We start from the raw sequence: 20,431 nt of genomic DNA on the forward strand, positions 1-20,431 counted from the left end.
CCATTGATGATCTTAGGAATATAGCAGTAGAGGACATTAGGGACATCAAAACTTTGACCCAATTAAGTAATAATAGGGACATTTTTAAATCAAACTATTAACGGAGGGTATTTTTGTTTAATTTCACATAATTGAAGGGCAATTTGACCCTTTTCCATTTTTTTTTTTTTTCCATATATAATCCTACTTGAGTATTTTTGCAAATTACATTTTTAATTTGATATATTAGATAATGAATTCACATAACATGCAATATCTATTTCTTGTCACAGTGCCATGATTTTGGAAAGAAAAAGGAACTGAGACAGACCAAGTGTAAGAGATCCGGACCATATAAGAATTATCTATAATATAAGGGGTGAAAATGTAATTTTCTCAAATTTAAAGAATCCTATGATCTTGTCTTTACACTATGAACACTAAAAATCTAAATCCAAAACCAAACCAAAAAATTCTCACAAAATTTAATACTTTGAAGCAACAAATTTTTGTAGCCATTTATGAGCCTAGGGATATAGAAACACAGTTCTTTAAAAATTTTTTTTTTTTAGAACCAATGGCGAATAGAAGCCATAATCAGTATAGAACAACAAGAAGAACATCTCATTTCTCAAGCACTATATACATATTTCTCCTTTTTGTTTTTTCAATGTTTGTATTTTTTTTGTATACTAAAGATATTGCAGAAGAGGAGAAAAAGCCTGTTTTAGTATTGGAGAAGAAGGAACCTGAATCCAAACAGGTTGTTATTTTACTTATTTATTTGTTTATTTATTTCTCTGTTGAATATTGTGAGAAGTTCTTATTTTTTTGTGTTCTTTAATGTTCTGTTTTGTTTATTTTGCATAATTTAATGATGGGTGTTTGTGAATTTGGTGGTTTGTGCTGATCTTTTGTATTTTGGCCTAGAAAGTTTCAGGATAAGTTATAACTTTAATGAGAATTTAGGGTGGTCAGCATCTTGGAGCTAAATATGTACCTTTGGTTGAAACTGGAAAACAAAATATGATAATAATAATAATAATAATAATAATAATAATAATAATAATAATAATAATAATAATAATAATAGAAATAGAGGCACAATGATTTAGGTGGTTCGGCATAATATGTATGCATTCATGTGCAAGGAGGAGCAAAATTTATTATATCAGAGGTGTATAAAGAGAGAATACATCCCAATCTATTTAGCCAAATGAATAACTGAAGAGAATAGCTATGCAAAGGGTAAAGTTGCTGGAAGCGGAGCCTTGGCGTAACTGTCAAAGTTGCTACCATGTGACCTGGAGGTCGCGGGTTCAAGCCGTGGAAACAGCCTGTTGCAGAAATGTAAGGTAAGGCTGCGTAAAATAGACCCTTGTGGTCCGGCCGTTCCCTGGACCCCGCGCATAGCGGGAGCTTAGTGCACCGGGCTGCCTTTAATAGCTATGCAAAGTGTATATTCTCTAATATTTTCTCATAGGTCTCTCAATCTACTTCACAATTCTCTCAACTCCTCATAATAGGGAGAAAACTCTCCTCCTGTCACTTACATTTCTTTTCTGTTTTATTTCTATACCATTATCATGACTAAAAAATGAACAAGAGCAAGAAACAGGTCAATGGATGAAGTAGAACCTTTGGACTCTTAATTTCTTGAGGCAGAGATGGATGCATCATTGTGGTTTCTTGGAAATTTATTAAAGATGAGCAAGACTTATGAAGTCAATTTCCAGGGGTGTGAGGAGGAATCATTGTCACCTTTTTTTTAAAGTTGATATGCGTAGGCAAGAGAAGAGCAAGGAAGCAACTTTTAAATTAGTTTCTATGCTGAAAAGAAGAAAAGGGAGTTTGGAGGTATATAACCTGCAGTTCAGTATGAACTTTGTAGAGACCAGTGCTAGGATTAAGGAGAAATCTGTCTGCAATTGTTATCAATAAAGGTAAACATCATACCATGGAATCTTAGGGATTCATTGAAGGGCTAAAAGAACTGCAGTGAAGCTGTTAATTGAGATTTTCTTTTTAATGTTTTTCTGTATTAATTAATTGAAAAATGGAAGACAGATATCTATTGACTACAAAAATTTAAATTTAAAGGGGATATGCAGAGGTATGTGAAACAGATATGAGTTAATATATGAACTAAATTTGGGTGTCTGGAGGCTAGTGGTAGTAGGGGAAGTATCTTGGTTTTGTGGGACAGCATGATTTGGAAGGTGGGGGGGGGGGTGGGGGGTTGATCAATATATAGGATCGTAAACCCGGTTAGTGTGGAATTTAGCCAAGTAGCATTACAATGACAATAACAAAGACAGTAATAATGGAAAGTAAAGCAAATAAAGGAGTCACAAATTTAACGTAGTTCGGTCAATGTGACTTAATCCACAAGCGGAGAGGAGCAATTTCACTATACCAATAAGAGCACAAAAGAGAGTACGAAATTAGAGTAAATACTCTAATTAATCCCAAATACCCCGAAAGAATAACCTCACAAGATCACTCCAAAGAAAGGGTTCACACAAGTGTTCCCCAACACACACTCTCTCTCTCTCTCTCTTATAAAATACTCTAAAAAGGGTGACGCAGACAAGAGACTAGAGAAGCTCTTGAAATTGGTGTGTTCTTCAAATGAGAAGAAACTTATCTATTTATAGCAAAAAACCCTTGACCTCCAAGCTTGCAACAAGAGTGATGATGTCATGTCAAAATGTCATGGTAAAATTATCTAACCACATACTTCAAACTTGGTCCCCAAGTTCAACTATCTGCTAGCCAAGTTCATGTAAGCAAATAGGTTTATGCCTATAATGGGATGGACCCCACTAAAGCCAAAAGATATGGCCACATTACAAATCTCCACTTTGGCCTGTGCCACATACCTTTCTTCTTCCTCTTACCGCAGGGAGTGAGCAACTGATAACTTAAAATGAACAGCAAGAAAGGTGCTCACTAGTTTAGCGTCTTTCATGCCAAAAGTCTGTTCAAAAGATCAACACTAGAGACAGCCCTGTTGACATTTCACTAAGCCTCATAAATGGCATGTCAACTATAACTTGATTGACATTTATGAAGAATGATTGTCTCTAGTGTTGATCTTTTAAACATAGACTTTTCCGTCAGCAATGGTTTCACAGATGAAATGATTCTTTATAATCCATCCCATTTTGTCCTTATTTGATACATCTTGATCTGAACTTAGGGGGCAAGTTTGAATGATAATTTGACTATCATAGAAAATGGTAGCAAGCTTGGAGTACACTGGGTCTTTTGCTATAAATAGATAAGTTTCTTCTCATTTGAAGAACACACCAATAAGAGCTTCTCTCTCTGATCTTCTTCAAGAGTGAGTCACTTGTGTGAACCATATATCTTGTAAGGTTAGGGGTATTTTGTAAGAGAGTGAGTGTTGGGAAACACTTGTGTGAACCCTTTCTATGGAGTGATCTTGTAAGGTTATTCTCTTGGGGTACCGTCACATGCAAATTTGATTCTCAGGTGCAAAATTTTTCATGGCACATGACTGGAGTTTATGGCCCCATTGTAAATTTGAAAGAAGAAATGCGGTGAGAAGTAGCTGCATCCAGGGAAATAGGGGAATTTGTGCAGGACCATAGGTTCTCTGTGGAGATTTCATGTAACCACTTTCTTGGATGGAAGGAGTCATAGCAACACAATATTTAGACCAAAGTGTTACTAAATTTCTTGGAGCCATTGAACCCCCATTTTACATTTTTTGGGGGGGGGGGGGGGGGGTTTGAAGTATCTCACAAGTATCTAAGAATCACACATTGACTACCTGCCAATGTTTTGTTTTCCCAAAAGCTTTAAGTCAATATATCTTTCAACACTAACACTCTAATGAGATTGTTTGGACGTAAAAATCATATTTAATGTTCAAGAATTGGTGGCTGAGCATTGACAGATTCAAGGACAGGGTAGCATCTTGGTGGTCTTCCTTAGGCGTCCAGGGTAGACCAAATTTCCTTATGGCAAAAAAGCTCAGACGGTTGAATGGCAAGCTAAGAGAGTGGAGTTTAGCTGAAGGAGGGAATCTAGAGGCTAGGACACTGAATGTTTGAATAAAATTTTGGGATTAGAAGTTGTACAGGAAACCATGGATCTTAATGAAGATGAAAGAATTCAGAAGGCAATTCCGGCCATGAGCCTCTTTCCTCTCAGCTTCAACCATATATTGTCCAAACGCAACAACAACAACAACAACGACAACATATGTTCAAAAGATCAACACTAGAGATTTTTCCAAACGCCTACTTTGTTTATATCACGTTTGGTTTTATTTCTCTCTTCCATTTCGTATGATTTTTCTTTATGCTGGTATTGTTGCTGAGAAATTTCTTTTCAGGATTCATTAGCACTGTAGTATCTAGATATTTCAAGTATATATATTTTTTAGTTCTAAGAAATGATGTTTAATTAGTTTCCACATGCATTCTGCTCTTGTATAACAGATAAAAATTAAGGTCAAATACATAAACAACCCCTTAAAGTTATCACATATATCCATTTCGATATCTCAACTGAAGCCGTTACCTATTAGACACTTACAAAAGGTCTAAAATATGCCTATTGAACACCTCACTGATGATTTCTAACAAAACTTATAGCACGTGGTGTTTACATGCTGCTGATGTGGCAAAACAATGAATTAAAGGACGGCAGGTGGCTATTTCCATTATACTTCTTCTTTTTTCCTTTCTTCTAATCTCTCTTATTTTCTCTGTCTTCCCCGCTTAAATCTCTTTGATTTTTCACCATGACAAACCTTAAGAGTAAAGAATTCCTAGGTTTATGGATGAACACCATGAATTGAGGTATCTAAATGAAAATACATGACAACCTCAGGGGTCCATGTTTTTGACATAAAATTAAATTGGAATCATAAAGGAATACTTTTCATGTGTCCATGGTGTAACTTGTCTGGTAAGTTTGGAAGAAATGCTAATAGTTGTGTCAGTAGTGTTTTGCTGTCTTGCTTGCATCAGTGACCGATTCTAGGAAACGTTGAACTGATTGACTCTTGTTAGTGAGAATGTCTCCTTTTTACTTTTGCAGAATGAAGACAATTTTGTCTTGGAAGCTTCACAGAGCCATGGTTTGCATGCATGCGTCAAGCCAACTGCAAAATACAAAGGTTAAACTCTATGAATATAGCTTTTGCTTCTTCTGCTACCTGCTAGTTAATATGGAAATAGTATCCCCATTGCCTTTTTGGGAGCACTAATGCCTTTTTATGTTGTACAAAGGAAATACTGAATTTTCTCAAGATCTCATTTTTTAGATTCTTTTCTTTTTGGGTGGGGGTGGAGGGTATGCATTGTTATACTTAAAACTATTTTCTTTTTATCTTCTCTTATGGTTCTATCTGTTCATGCCTGTGTTGGTTTACGGCTGAAACAACGCATTCTCAGCCTTTAAAAAAAAAAAAAAAAAAAAAAAAAAGAATCATGCCTTTGCTGTTTTCTCTCTCTCAATCTCTTTGACATGTACCAACTCATGCACAATATGAACCTTTTGTTTTTACGCAAAAAGTCTTATGCAGTATTTATCCTTCTTGTCCAGCTGCTCTGGGATGGAATCGCTACTTGACTGTAAAAAGTAATGGTGGATTAAATCAAATGAGGACGGGTGTATGTTCGTTCTTTCTTTATATTTCTAATTTCCATTTTCTGTATGTTACATAATCATTCTTGTTTTTAAACCACAAACTTCAACAGAATTGCTTTCTTCTAATCGTGCTACGGTTAGACGAGCTAAACATTTGAATCAGCTCAAACTTGGAAATGCTAGTGGGCATGTAGTTACTTGTATACAATTCTACTTGCATATTCCTGGGGTATCATTTAACAAGTTGACATGATTGAAGATGAGCCATTTTAAATCCTTCAGCTTAGAAATAGATATTCAAGTAAAACAAATCTAAGTGGGTCCTTAAAGTCTATATGCTGTTTTGAAATCTATGTTAAGGAGTAGCATTCATAGAGTGGAGGCTAACAGAAAAAACAGTCTCATACGAAGTTGTGTTGCTTCAAGGAAATAGATAATTGATCCACTAGCATTTTGATGATTCTTTAAATTTTAGACATATTTGGGATACAGAAAAGCACGTTTCTCATTTATATTTTTTATCACATAAAATAATCATAACATGTCATGTGAGATGGGAATTAGATTTCTAAAAGACCTAAAACGTCGTTCCCAGTAAGAACAGAATGAAGCATGATTGCAAGCTGAAGCATAGTCTTGGAGAGAAATGGCAGGTGTGGACCATGTCTAGTGGTTAAGATTGACCTCGCCCAATTTTATAAGCTTGATCTCCTTCTCCATTCATGGAAAGTTAAATAAACATTCCAGTTTCTGTGGTATCATAGAAAATAAAGTCTATATTTGTTTTAGGCAAAATGGCTGAATAAAAGATAAGAGAAAGGGTGGCTTGATTGGTAAGAGAATCTAGTTTTTATTGGAGAAGTACAGCTGGAAATGATATAAGATTTACTCTTTAGTAAAGATGTAGTCATAACTGAATTAGTAAGAGCTAGTGTTTAGTAAGATTCTAAGTTTTGCTAATTTGGTTTTTCGTTGATAAAATGATTATGCCATGACTTCTGAAGTGCTGACTTATGAATCATTTATGTTGTTGGATGTAGCCACATCTCATTATTGAAATGTCATTCTGGTCATGCCTTTTCTTTAAGCAAGTACGTCCATAAGTTTATGAAGTACTTTCCCCTTCGGTCTTAATTTGTCATTTCACTTCTTTTTACTTACAGATAGCTGACATGGTGGCAGTGGCACATGTGATGAATGCAACTTTGGTAATTCCTCAACTGGACAAGCGTTCATTCTGGCAAGATTCAAGGTCATATTTTGTTCTGTACTTTATCTCTTACAACTTCACATGGCTTGTCATCTTTCAAAAATGAGTTTATATATACTGTATTGCTCGAGACTGTGTGTGGCTTTTTCTTTTTTTTCTGGTAGAATGTGCTTTAATCTTTACCCCCCCCCCCCCCCCCCCCCCCCCCCTTTTTTTTTTTTTTTTTTTAATTTTATAATTTTCACTTTATCTAAACATACTTACTCTTGTTTGTTCTAATGGGCTAATGTACAGTACATTTTCAGATATATTTGATGAGAACCATTTCATCAAAACATTACGAGGAGACCTCAGGATTATTAAAGAGCTTCCCAAAGAAATAGAATCTTTACCTCGGGCTAGGAAGCACTTTACGTCATGGTCAGGAGTGGGTTACTATGAAGAAATGACTCAATTGTGGAAGGAGCATCAGGCATGTAAATCTTCTTCCGACCCCCTTCTTTTTTAAGGTTGATTATCTTAACCTTTCTGTTGCGATGGACCTTAAAGAAAGAAGTTATTGCTACCTTGTTTCCCTTACTTGCTGTCCCAATATTTAAATGGACGACCATGGAACATGGTGCCTTTGGCAAACTTATTATGATAATGTGTTCTCTAGTTGAATTGTATTATTTATCTGTATGCTCGACATGTTAATAGTTTCAAAATGTTTTTCATGTTGTGCTGAGTAAGATAGTCTCTCTTTTCAAACAACATTTACACAGTAAACCCTCTGACTTATATATGGAAGCTGTAAATAGTATTATAAATAACGTGGTGGTGAACAGTCCCAGAGTGTATCTGGTGGACTGTTTGGAAGGAAAGGAATGGCAGAATTTTTGAAGATAAATTTAATTCCATTCAGAAGATTAAATGGAATTGTATAGTATCTTTAGGTTTTTGGTGTAAAGAACAAGGCTTAGATGATGTACAGATAGTAGACTTCCTAGGAGCTCTGTAATTACTTTTTTTTTTTTTCTCTGTGTAATCAACTTTTGGATGTGGCCAGCATACCCTTAATGCTGAGGAATACAAAGTTACCAGTTTCAAAAAATACATATGATAAATAACATCCGTTATGTTATTTGATTCGACGAAAAATAAGGGACATCTTCACTCATTATTATTAGCAGAAAACTAAAACAAGCTTCAAGTGTTATTCTCACTGCCAATGCTTGACTCAAGCTGGTGCTAACCAATGGATGCATTACTACCAAAAAGTTGCAAACATTAATCAGTTCGAAGCCTCGTTGTACATGGAAGGCTACAATTGACAATTTGAAATTTTTTAGCCACGATAATGTAACTTTCTTTTCAATAGTCAGTTACTAAAGACCTTCTAAATTTGTTAGCTACTCTAAGATGTTAGAGATAACATTTAATCCCAAAATTATGAAATCCTGAAGGGGATTTAATTTATCAGTTTATTAACTTTAATCAGTTTATGATGTTGATATTATCAATAGAATCCATTATAAAAAACGACTCTCTATTTCTATTTCCTTTTGTTCAGGGGACTTGATGCCAATATTTTCTTGTCTTCTCTAGCAAATTATATGTCTGAAACTAAAACTTGGCTTATCGCATATTAATTGCAGGTAATTCATGTCGCTAAATCTGATTCTCGCCTTGCGAACAATGAACTGCCTCTTGATATTCAGAGATTAAGATGTCGTGTTCTGTATAATGCTCTCCGCTTCTGTCCTCCTATTGAGAGACTTGGGAAGGTTAGAACCATCATCTCAGAAACTTGGTTACAAATTTGTGACTTGTAGTTCTGGTAACACCAGGAACACTTATGGAGTTTTAAGCTTCCCTTTTGGATAGTCAGACTACACGAATCTCTTTTGTTGGCTCTGGCATTTTCACTAAATGTTCTGTTGTCCAAGTTTCCTTGTTTATGAATGGCATTCAAATTATGAAATAAATATGTTGTACTATTAGGTGTAGGATTCCCATGTCAGTTTATGCAATACAAGTTCATCTACATCCTTTTATTTTTGGATTTCATTTAAAAGTCCCCAACTAGAGTTCCTCATTAATTAGGGTTTCTTAATACATGATGATGATACTACAGAAGCTCGTGGAGAAGCTGCGAACCAGAGCAAAAAGATACGTTGCACTCCATTTGAGATATGAGAAGGACATGCTGTCTTTTACGGGTTGTACTTACGGTCTTACTGATGCAGAAGCGGAGGAACTTCGGGTGATGAGGTTATATATATATCTCTCATCATTACTATCATATTTTGTCATTATTTTGCTATATATAAGCCTTGACTTATGCTCACTGTATTATCTTCATAAAGAAGGGCTAAACCACCTTTCTTCGATCTATTTATTTTTCTGAGCCCAATGACAAATTATTGTGTCTCAATTCTCATTCATGTTGTGCTTGTTATTTAGGAACGGCCTAATATTCTTTGATCACAAGTTTATATGTAGAGGCTGATATTTAGAGCCTTCAAATTGAGTTCTGAACTTCAGAATCCCTTCTTCTGTACAACTTACTCATACACAGAGGCCCTGTGAAATACCATACTATACTGTGCATGTCAAATTGTTATCTATGTATTTTATTTATCATCAAAGCAACTGCTCCAATTTCATCTGATATCATGGTTTCTAGCAAGGATCTTTAGAGTGACACATAATATGTTGTGTAATATTTAATGTTACTCATCCATGACCAGAGAGAATACGAATCATTGGAAGATTAAGGTTATCAACTCAACCGAACAGAGAATTGGCGGTTTCTGCCCTCTCACTCCAAAGGAGGTTGGATTATTTCTTCAGGCTCTTGGTTATCCTCCGTCAACATTAATTTATATTGCTGCTGGAGAAATTTATGGTGGTAGCGCTCACCTCTCAGAGCTCACATCTCGCTTTCCAAATGTTGTTTTCAAGGTTTGTACCTACACCTAATCATTCTGGCTGTCTTGCAAGTCGAAGTTGATTTCTTTCAAACAATTTTGTATTTTACCTATCACACCAAATGTCTTATTTATGGCAGGAAATGCTGGCAACGCCAGAAGAACTGAGAGGGTTTGCCAATCATGCCTCACAAACTGCAGCACTCGATTATCTAATCTCTGTAGAGAGCGATGTTTTCATTCCATCACACTCAGGTAATATGGCAAGAGCAGTTGAGGGGCACCGCAGATTCTTAGGCCACTGGAAAACGATCACTCCGGACAGGTACTCAAGCAATTAACAAAAATTTTGCAATTGCTTCTGGATGGTACAGAATTTCAGTGTGTGTGGTTTGCCGTTTGCAAGTAAAATTTTAGCTTGATTTTATCAATTTTAAGGGTGATTTTTCAAGTTGTCTTTTATCAGTGCTAAGCTTGGATTTTTCTTTTGAGGTGTTACCATTGCATTCATTTAAGGCACAAATCAACTGTCCTTCATATTTTAATGCTTCACAAAGAGAATAGCTGAAAGGTCACCGACAAATGAAGAAGTGTTATGATAACATCAAAGTTGGCCCCACCGTGACTGACATGTTAGAAGTTTTGTTCGGAAGTATTCTTGTAGGGAAGAGTCATATAGAAGTCCTTAGGACGTTTAAAATTGCGCAAGTTAGATTAAGTTTTGTGGCCTTGTCCTCTTTATCTACATATTAATAGCAGCATAATTATCTGCTAAATCATGCAGGAAAGGTCTAGTTGAAATATTTGATAAGCTGGAAGCTGGTCAGCTTGATGGACAATCATTTTCACGTCTTGTCAGGCATTTGCATAAGAACAGGTGATATACATATGCAATGGATACATTATTGCTTGCACTTGCTCACGTAATTGTTTCTGTTGAAAGCTTATTCTCTCTGTCTCTCTTACTTGGGTGCAACAATGAGAGCTCTAGGAGTAAAACTGGCAGGAACTGAACCAAGGGAGATTACTCTGGCATTAACTGCTACTACTAGGTTCCTGGTTGAAAAATAATTTTACGTTGGAGATATATAACCTCCCACCCAAAAAAAAAGGAAACTTTAGATTCTTTCACATAGTATGAGCTGGTAAATTCGGTAAGTTCATTCCCTCATGTATAGGTCCTTTCTCATAATCATTTTCTTTGCATTCTGGTCAGTGTTTATTATTATATTTATTTTATTGCTTTGGACTTCTCTCTTGTCGTGATCGATCGAGCTACTAACTCCAGCTTTATGCCAGCATGTCAGTCTGTGGAGCTTGCTCTCTCTACTTCAAACCCTCTTTCTTATTTTGTTGAGCTTATCTCTCATCCCAAGTCCGCTCTTCACCTGTTGAACCTCAGAGTGAGCTCCTTAAAATATAGTCGAGAGAAAAAAAAAAAAAAAGCAACAAGAAAAGCCAAAAATAAATAAGTAAATCTTCAGTACATGTCTAAAGCCCAGGGGTGGAGCAACAGCCTACCAAGCCAGTGAAATCTGGGAAAATTAGACATGCAAGATGGTGTTAGAGATATTGTATTTTGAACACCCTGTCACAACTTGTTTTCGATGTTTTCCCAAGGGATTAAGGGTTTTTTAAATTTTTTTGAAAGATAATTAACCCATTGTTCTAAAAAAAGGAATTTTGGTTTGGACAATCTTATTTCAAATAATTTTTTTTTTAAAAGTCATTCTAAATATTGTATTTTAATTCAAATTCTGGTAAATTGAACACCCTAACATAATTCCTAGCTCCGTCATTCTGATTCCATAAATCTGGGTTAGACATGCAAGATGGTGTTAGAGATATATACCAAAGCTAACGATAATTAACCCATTGTTCTAAGTATTTCACTATATTCTTGTCATTCTACATGCTCTTCGCATTCAACTACTTATTTAAAAAAATTCTTGTTTTAAAGGCTTTTCAACCTGTTTCCAGGAACTTATATAACTAGTAAACAACAAGTGATTGTAAACTGTTTTAGAGGGAATTATAAAGCTTTCAACAATTACAACCATGTTGAAGTTTGCTTGATAACTGATAAATTCCAGACTTTTAATTAAATCATAAACATATTGCAATTTATAGGCAAGGTGCTCCAAGAAAAAGAGCTGGTGCTCCCCCGGGAGTCAAAGGTCGAGCAAGGTCAAGACTGGAAGAGCAATTTTTCCAAAATCCATATCCAGAGTGTATATGCAGTTCTAGAACCAGAGCAAGAAAATAAAGGGGGTACTTCTTGTATGCTTGCAGCCAGCAGGTCTCTCTTGTTCTCAATCATCTAAATGTCTGAAATCATATTTTTGTTACCATCTTATTCAGCTTCAGTTTCTCTGTTTTGTTGGCCAATATAGCTAAGTTTTGTTTTTTTTATACTAGACTAGTGATGAAGTATCTTGGTACATATGCATTATGACTCTCTCTTGTCCATCTTTCGCCCACTCCTCAGTCCCTCTTCCACCAATTCATTTTTCATTATTTATTTGTAAACAAATGATTGTATATTGGAATTAAGGAGCAATACTGTTAATGTCTTGGTAAATTGCTTCTAGGGTACCTTAATCTTCAACATTATCTCTTTCTAGTTCCTAGTCTTTTTTCTTTTCAATGAAGTAAGATGGTTCACTAAAGGCATCAAGCAGATGCAAAAGAGACAAAAAGGAGAGTGTTAGCTCCAGTCTCTTGTTCCTAGTTTAATGCATATTCTCCTTAATTTACCAACTAAATGTTAGACAACGACGTGATCTTTCTCAACAGTGAGAATGAACATACCATTTCTAATGGATTAAACATGAATTTCATAACAATCATAAGAAAAAAAGAAATATTCAAAATATAGTATACTCATCTTATCCTTCTAGTTTATTACATATAATAACCCTTGTATTTGCCCAACCAAAGATTAGACAACTGCACGATCATATTGGAGAATGAGAACAAGCATTCTCTTTCCAAAAGTATTTCAGTGATGTGATTTTCAATCTTCAGACTCTAAAGGGTACAAGGTTAGGGTTTATTTCTTCAGGTATGGACCGTTGAGGTGGGAATTTGGGAAGGAGGCTAGCAATGCGCTTGGCTGTCTCAAGGTACTTTACATACTTGCAAATGAGGCCTCCTTTTGTGGTGCCTTCTCCATGGTTGTTCTCTTTAGTGTCGTGGCAATCTAGGTTCAATCCCTTCATTGGTGAGCCACAAAAATTGCAATTGTGATCTCTCCCTAAGATTGCTTCCTTGAAAGCTTTTTTCTTGAAAGTCCAAGCACCACTCCTCCAGTTAAAATGGTACATAGGAAGGAACCTTTGCCCATAAATGGCAATGAATTCTAGTGCTGCCAGAATGAACTCAAATTCTTCCTTGGACATGTAGTAGGGGAAACTGACCCTTGTCCATCCAGGCTTCACTCCACTATAGCCCTGTTAAGACAAAGACAACTCATGTTAGACTTATCAAATAATATTTCTACTACCAACATGGATAGAATGTACAAAACATAATTAGTGAACTACATATGTGGAGACTCACCATCTCAATTGCATCTCTGAAGGCAAGAGATTGAGGTTCATCAACCTTGAGCAAGATATGTCCATAGGGTCCTGCACATGCACACCCTCCTCTAGCTTGAATACCAAATAGGTCATTAAGTAGCTTAGCGACAAAAGGGCCGTGAAGGGGCTTGTCTTTCTTGTTCCCAGTCTCTCTCCATAAGTAAAGCTCATTGTCTTCACCATTGGCATCACTTGATGAAGAGTAAGTTGTGGTATAAATGAGAAAAGAAAGCACAGCTTGTCTCTTTGCTGTTACATTTCCCAAAATCCATATGTTAGGGTTTGGGAGAAGCCTTTGTAGAGCAAGCTCAATGTAGGTGTGCTCCATTCTTTCAATTACTTTATGACTTATGAACTCTTTCACCCAAAATGCTAGAGCTGTTCTCACTTTTTGGATGATAGGTGGTGTTCCTGCATCCTCCCTTTCTTCTATGTTCTCCACATAGAGTGTGTCCTGGTAATTGTATTTTATATCAAGAATCTTTTAGCTTTAAATTATCATGAGAGGCAAGCAGAAAGATTGAAGAAAATTAAAACAGAGAAGGATAGACACTTTTAGAATAACAGTTAAATTTCTTAACTAGTCAGAACTTATAATTTCTTGCCTCCAATATTTATTTTAATATGACCAGAGAAATGTCTTTATATGGTTTACTGTACTTGTATCAGCATATCATATTACATAGATCGGATGTTTAATTTGATATATAGTGTCATGTTTTCCCTTCCAGGAGTCCGGATCAAATGGTGTTACCTAATTACGTGTAGATCGTTTTTTGTGACTGAAAGGAAAGGCTCATGCATACTGTTCAAAAAAGTTAATTATTGACATAACATATATTGATGAACTTTTTTGAAAAAAGTAGAAAAGAAAACTAAATTAATATAAAAAAGTTAGAAAGTAACAGGAAGGAGATCGATGAGAACGTACATATCCTTTAAATATTCTAGGTTGGTAAGGGAAGAAGAGATCACTTAATTCAGTTTACTGTTTGGTTGTTGGAATTCATATCATGGTGCCGCTAAATCTTAGTCAAGTCAAAAAATTTATAATAAGTACAATAATGTTGCCGTCTGAAATTCTTTGTTTACTTATTTAATCTGGTTATCTGTACCTATATCAACTTTCACAAGTATCTATTGTTTTTAGAAGGAAAATGACAACAACCCGATGTGCCGTTTACATATTAAATGTTAGTCAAAATTCATCCATCAAGCCGTTTGGATAAATTGAGCAAAGAAACGTTAAACAGATACGAAGTTTCATAATTGACAGAAATAAAGCAAAGGTGAAAACGACATCATGATGAATAAGAAAGAAAAGGACGTTATATATATTATTATTATTATTATACCATTAAAAAGAGAAAACTTGCCTTTTCATTGAAGGGGTTGACAAAATCAACAGTACCACCCCCACAAGTTGATGGAGGTGAAGTCCTCAATCGATAGAGTGCTTTGTTCATTACGAGGATTCCAGGTGTGCCTGGCCCTCCAAGAAATTTATGAGGGCTAATAAAAACAGCATCGTAACCATCTATTTCTCCTGATCTCATCTCTATTTTTGCATATGGAGCACTGCAACATCACAACAAATGAAAAATAATACACACAAATTAGAATAACAAATTTAAATTATACACTAACAGTACAATAACAACTACGTCTTATTCCCTAACAAGTTGTGACAACCTATCAGTAAGTGATCTAGTTGTACATAATAATTACTTTCCTATATTGTCAGTTGATAGAACTTTACATACCTTGCTGCGAAATCAAAGCAAGCAAAGGCTCCATTTTTGTGAAGAAGGCGAGCGATGGCTCTTGTATCAGAGTAAGTTCCAGTAACATTACTACAAGCTGAGAACGAACCCAACAATGGCCTATTCGTAGACTTATAGAACTCAAGCTGAACCCTGAAGGCTTCCATGTCCACAAGGCCATTATCGTCCAAACCAATCTCCACAACCTCAGCTAAACTTTGTCTCCAAGAAAGGATGTTAGAGTGATGCTCATAAGGTCCAACAAAGACTACCCATCTTTCTTTGGTCTCGTTGCGGAAGCATTTAGAGAGGACTTTTTCTCGAAGGGTAGAAGGGACAGAAATAGCCATGACTTCTTGGAGCCTTTTAATGGCAGCAGTAGAACCAGAACCACAAAATATTATTGCATCTTCTTCTCCTCCAGCTAAGCATTTCTTCACGTACGCTGCTGCCTCATGCGCTATTTTTGTTGTTTGGTATCCCACGTAACTGTCACTAGTATGACTATTGCCTGTACAATGAACCACGCAAGAGTTGCGAGTTTTAACTCTGTTTTAACTCAGTGTAAGTTTTTTACACTACCAAGTTAAAATGATCTATAACATTACGTAGCTAGCAGTCTAGAACAACCTTAGTGTGACACATAAACCAAAGTATAGGTAAATAAGTAAAAGTACATTGATAATATAAAAAATCATATTAAAGTGATCTATAATAATAGGTAACTAGCAGACTATAATAATTTTTATTTGATACCGAAATTAAAGTACAAATAGTATACTGTAAGTCTGTAATTGGTAAATTACACAGATAATGTAAAAAAATCTTGATATTATAGTGATCATATGTTAACTCCAACCGTCACTAGTATACTGTAATAGGAAATCAAAATTTTCATTATAAAGAAATAAATGCATGAAGAAGTCGAGGGGAATTAATAGACTCCCCTGGGTATGTTATCACCTTTAGTAGGAAAGCTTTAATCCTCAAAGTGGGACTTTTCAATGCAAATCCGGATTAGTCAGGCTCCATCGGAGGTATCGAACACCGGATGAGAAATAAAAAAGATAAAAGTAATTTTGATTTAATAATATATATATATATATATATATATATATATATATATATATATATATATATTATTATTATTATTGTTATTATTATTATTATTATTACTCCCTCCGTCCCATAATAAGTGCCACCTTGGAAACCAAGACATAAATTGGCTAATTTTTTCCAACTCTACCCTTAGACAAAAGCCCGACAAGTTAAAGTAACATCTAAATGATGATTGGAAAAACACATAGTAACTTGGCATTGTTGAATTCCTAATGTCAAAAAAGGAGTACTACTCGTGCATGCTCTAATCACGAGGAAAAAATAATTTATTTTTATTATATAGGGGAATTTAATAAATTTTACGTTGCATTATTATTTTCTTAATATGCGTGTGTTCGACTAAAATGACATTTATTATGGGCCGGAGGAAGTATTATTTGTAAATGATGCAGATGACCCCTTGCGATATCCTAACTTCGTCCCTGTAGAACTACTAATTATCTACTCTTCTTTCCTCACAACAATACACTAATTAAATTTTTTTCTTTTATCATTCTTGAAAACCACCAACTATGCTTCGTTTACTGTGTACGGCAGAAAGCATCATCCAAAAATATATATATATATATATATATATATATATATATATATATATATATATATATATATATATATAAAGTCGGCAAGAAAATTTCAGCTTGAATCATGCGGAAGAAGTGCTAGTAATATAAATCATCTAAGCATAAAGCGTATTATGTTGTGCTAGTAAAAGAAAGAAGTGCAGCGCAAGGGACATCATTTCCTCACGGTATCAATTAAGTTATATACATTATCAGTAGAACTTTTTTATATTATTAATATATTTTAATTGAAAATAGACTTTAGGCTGATATTTAATCTCAAAACTAGTTCAAAATATTAGGATTGTACAAGATTATATAAGGATACAAAATGACCACATATTCAATTAGAGTGTGGATATTATAATATGAGGGTTCAATATTAAATAAATAAAAAATGGAATCTCGGTACCATGACAAAGAAATAAACACGTCGCCTAAACCTTAAATGTTAGCTCAAAAAGCAAGGATTTGCCCAAGACCATAAGGAGACCACCGATATGGAACTCCTACATAATTTGTGATAGTAGATTAGATGCATTTTTACTAGATTACTAATTAATGATAGCAAGATATTTACATTTAATTATTTAATAAAGATGTGATTGCATAATTTTCATACGATCATCAAAAGTACTCATATATTAGTTAGACTCGCCAATCAAAAGGACACTTACCATAGAAAGGAAGGACGTTTTTAGTGATATAATTTTCAATATAGTGGAGGCTTCTCCCAGAGGCAGTATGATCAGCATAAGTAAGCCTACGTTTCCCAAAGGATGTCTCAAAATCAACATTTTCACCAATTATTTGAGAACGTAGCCATGAAAGTTTCTTTTCTGCTGTGTCACTCTTAGAAATATTATTACCCTTTTCTAGCATATGAAACGACTCAATTCTAGTCCTCAAATCCTCTTGAGAAGCAACTGAAGAAGTAGCACTAGAAGTAGTATTAGTTCCAACTGTGTACTTGTTATTTTTGTGGTCTATTCTTTGAGTTTCTCGCACAACTAGCTGCTCAAAATCCATTTTAGCAAATAGAAGAAAAACTGAGAGAAAAATAAAAAGGAGGCAAGCTTTTAGAGGTGGGAATAAAGATGAATGATTAAGTGTGTTTGAGATGATGGAAAGTGAGGGTATTTATAGGGGAAATTATGAGTACACTTTGTGTCGGTCAATTACAATTAGTGGGATAATGATGAGGAAATAAACTAGGGGATATTCTAAAAAATATTTAGTCGATATTTTCCATTTGTTGTTAGATTCCAGCTAGTGCGAAAGTTTTGACCATTTATTGTTTAATTAATTAAATTCTCGTTTAAGGAAAATGATACCTTTCTTGTTTTTTTTTTTGTTTTTTTTATTTTTTTATAGATTAATATAGAAGTATATTATCTTACAAAGATCTCATGTCTTTGAATATCTAAAATTTAATTCAATACATTAAAATGGATTAATATAGTTTGATGTAACTTCAAAAATTGATCAAAGTAATCTATCGTGAGCAAAAGTGTCGAAGAAGTTGGGATTGAGGTACTGCATATGATGTTCTTTTATTCACTAGTCTTATTTTATTTTTCATATTAAAATTTCAAAATTGAACCAAACATGAGATTCTTCAAAAAATGTAGATAATTTTACCATCTTTAGGAAAATAACTAGTACTACTTTCTTACAATACTCAAAATGTTTTTAAGTATTGTATTGTGGGGAAGATACCATGTGACTTCAAAATTCAAATCCATTACAAGATTAAAATATAATAAAAGTACGTAATTTTTATTATTTCACTGAGTATATCTATGGGATGAAGAAGTTGTTAATTCTTTTTCCAATGTCCATTTTGGTCAAATGGATGACGCCTCAAGTTAACCGCAACTAGTAAATGGAATTAAAAATCCAACAACGTGGAATTTCGTCATCCTTAAAAAAAAAAAGTATCATGCAAGCAAAGCAAGCATGTGGAATCCATAAGAATAGAAGATATTTTTTTTTTTTTTTAACTATCTGCGGAGGTAGTATTTCCAATAAGAAATTCATCATCCATTATATATATACATAAACAAAATCTTAATTTTATGTATGCAGTATAATTTTCTGATAAATGGGGTATGGATGAATCATCTTCTGCCCTCTAGCCCAACCATTGATCATCTAAAAATTGAAACTCATTACGAAATTAATTTAAATTTAGCCGCACATGTCTATTCAAGCAGAGACTAATTCAGAAATTAGGCTTTATGCATTTAATTTTTAAAAATCTTAGCACTGAATTTATTATATTTTTTAAGTTATGGGTTTATATATATTATTTCTTATAGTGCTTTTCACACAAAAATTTATGCTCAATATCAGAAGTGATGTTCAGATAGATTCAGTCTTAATACTCTGCGTCCGCCTATGCTCGATTCTTGAAAGCCATGAAAATAGAAGATAATTTGAAATGATGAAAGTATTGCATTTATGATTGAATGACCAAAAGAACATTTCAATACTATTAAGTAAAGTTCAATTAATTTGAATCTTGTTAAACGTAAAGTGTCAAATGTATTAAAATAGAGGAGGTAGTTTTTAATTTGTAAGCTGCTGGCTCCATTAGTTTGGTTCGTGAATCATGGCGCGTACAAGGTTTAATACTAGCCTTATTTTTTATTACATGATCGATAGTGCGGTTTCCATATTCTACCCATTGATTAATGCAAACAATCGGAACAACCACGTCTGTTCATGGCTGTAGTTTTCTTCCTTAAGCACTTAGAATTTTTCTTGGTCATTACTTTTTAAAACAAAAATTCAACGAATGGATTAATTACTTCATTAAGGACATCGTGTTTTTTTATGCTCAATGACATACAATTAAACACCGTCATATAAATTTGAAATGTAAAAAATCATTAAAGGTGGTGAAAACTGATGGAAATACAAGCATACGCAGCGGAAACAAATAGCCAGGATCGAACTTGCATGTAATATAAACAACACATAATCAAGATATTAATCAAACATAAAATTGATACTTATCTCTTGAAGCGTGACCGCGACCAAGAATCGAATCTTCAACCACGAGCACACACCATCCAGTTGATCGTCATCCTTCAGTTCCACAGTCTTCTGTTGTGTAACCCGAATAATACCAGAATTTGTGAAATTCGTGTTGGCGAATTTCTATGGAAAAAGAGTAGAAACTTGTAAAACCCTTAACCTCCTTATGGAATAAGACCCCTATTTTATAACTACAGGTTTTAGGGTTTTTTTTATCCTTTTCCAAACCCGGGTCTTTATTTTCTACCAAGAAATAATATTCCATTTAATTCTTTATTATTCGGGCACAACAGGGACCACATAATTTAATTAACGAGGCTTCCTATTATGGAATTAATTCGAAATATCTGAACTAATCCTACCATAATAAATTACTAATTATTCCACTAAAAAATCGTAACTGCACTCCTCGGTTCAATTTCGAAATCTTTCATTAAATCTTATTTAACTCCCCATGTTAAGATTACAGATACCAATCAATTAAATTAAATTACTGACAAATTTAATTCATTGACTAATTGAATCCTTTATATTTCTGCTTAACTTACATCATGTGACGGATATAAAATCCACCTGCAGGGTTTTCACATGAGACTTATAAGCATCCATAAAGGGGTATCATCAAACTTAAAGT

At 34.4% G+C, this 20,431-nt stretch overlaps 2 protein-coding genes across 2 annotated transcripts; one reads left to right on the top strand and one right to left on the bottom strand.

Moving 5' to 3' along the window:
* Positions 1-453: 453 nt before the first annotated feature.
* Positions 454-12,310, top strand: LOC132059307 (O-fucosyltransferase 38). Its single transcript, XM_059451884.1, has 11 exons — positions 454-742; positions 5,056-5,134; positions 5,563-5,630; positions 6,771-6,859; positions 7,112-7,289; positions 8,455-8,583; positions 8,934-9,070; positions 9,550-9,763; positions 9,870-10,054; positions 10,514-10,606; positions 11,860-12,310. The coding sequence occupies exons 1-11, from the start codon at positions 557-559 to the stop codon at positions 11,993-11,995; spliced, it is 1,494 nt and encodes a 497-aa protein (XP_059307867.1). The 5' UTR covers positions 454-556; the 3' UTR covers positions 11,996-12,310.
* A 232-nt stretch (positions 12,311-12,542) lies between these two features.
* On the bottom strand, positions 12,543-17,857 carry LOC132059306 (uncharacterized). Its single transcript, XM_059451883.1, has 5 exons — positions 17,433-17,857; positions 15,077-15,587; positions 14,690-14,891; positions 13,291-13,767; positions 12,543-13,181 (listed from the first exon to the last, which is right to left on the bottom strand). Exons 1-5 carry the CDS (start codon positions 17,782-17,784, stop codon positions 12,753-12,755), a joined length of 1,971 nt encoding a protein of 656 aa, XP_059307866.1. The 5' UTR covers positions 17,785-17,857; the 3' UTR covers positions 12,543-12,752.
* Between the last annotated feature and the right edge of the window lie 2,574 nt (positions 17,858-20,431).

Source organism: Lycium ferocissimum, chromosome 6 (assembly GCF_029784015.1).
Source record: "Lycium ferocissimum isolate CSIRO_LF1 chromosome 6, AGI_CSIRO_Lferr_CH_V1, whole genome shotgun sequence".
NCBI classification, from domain to species: domain Eukaryota; kingdom Viridiplantae; phylum Streptophyta; class Magnoliopsida; order Solanales; family Solanaceae; genus Lycium; species Lycium ferocissimum.

Coding starts and splice junctions, on each gene's coding strand:
- LOC132059307 (XM_059451884.1), top strand. CDS start 557: ATGGCGAATAGAAGCCATAATCAGTATAGAACAACAAGAAGAACATCT. Junction 6,860..7,111: donor TCATTCTGGCAAGATTCAAG/GTCATATTTTGT, acceptor GCTAATGTACAG/TACATTTTCAGATATATTTG. Junction 7,290..8,454: donor AATTGTGGAAGGAGCATCAG/GCATGTAAATCT, acceptor TATTAATTGCAG/GTAATTCATGTCGCTAAATC.
- LOC132059306 (XM_059451883.1), bottom strand. CDS start 17,784: ATGGATTTTGAGCAGCTAGTTGTGCGAGAAACTCAAAGAATAGACCAC. Junction 14,892..15,076: donor TGCTTTGATTTCGCAGCAAG/GTATGTAAAGTT, acceptor GTGATGTTGCAG/TGCTCCATATGCAAAAATAG. Junction 13,768..14,689: donor TCAACCCCTTCAATGAAAAG/GCAAGTTTTCTC, acceptor TACAATTACCAG/GACACACTCTATGTGGAGAA.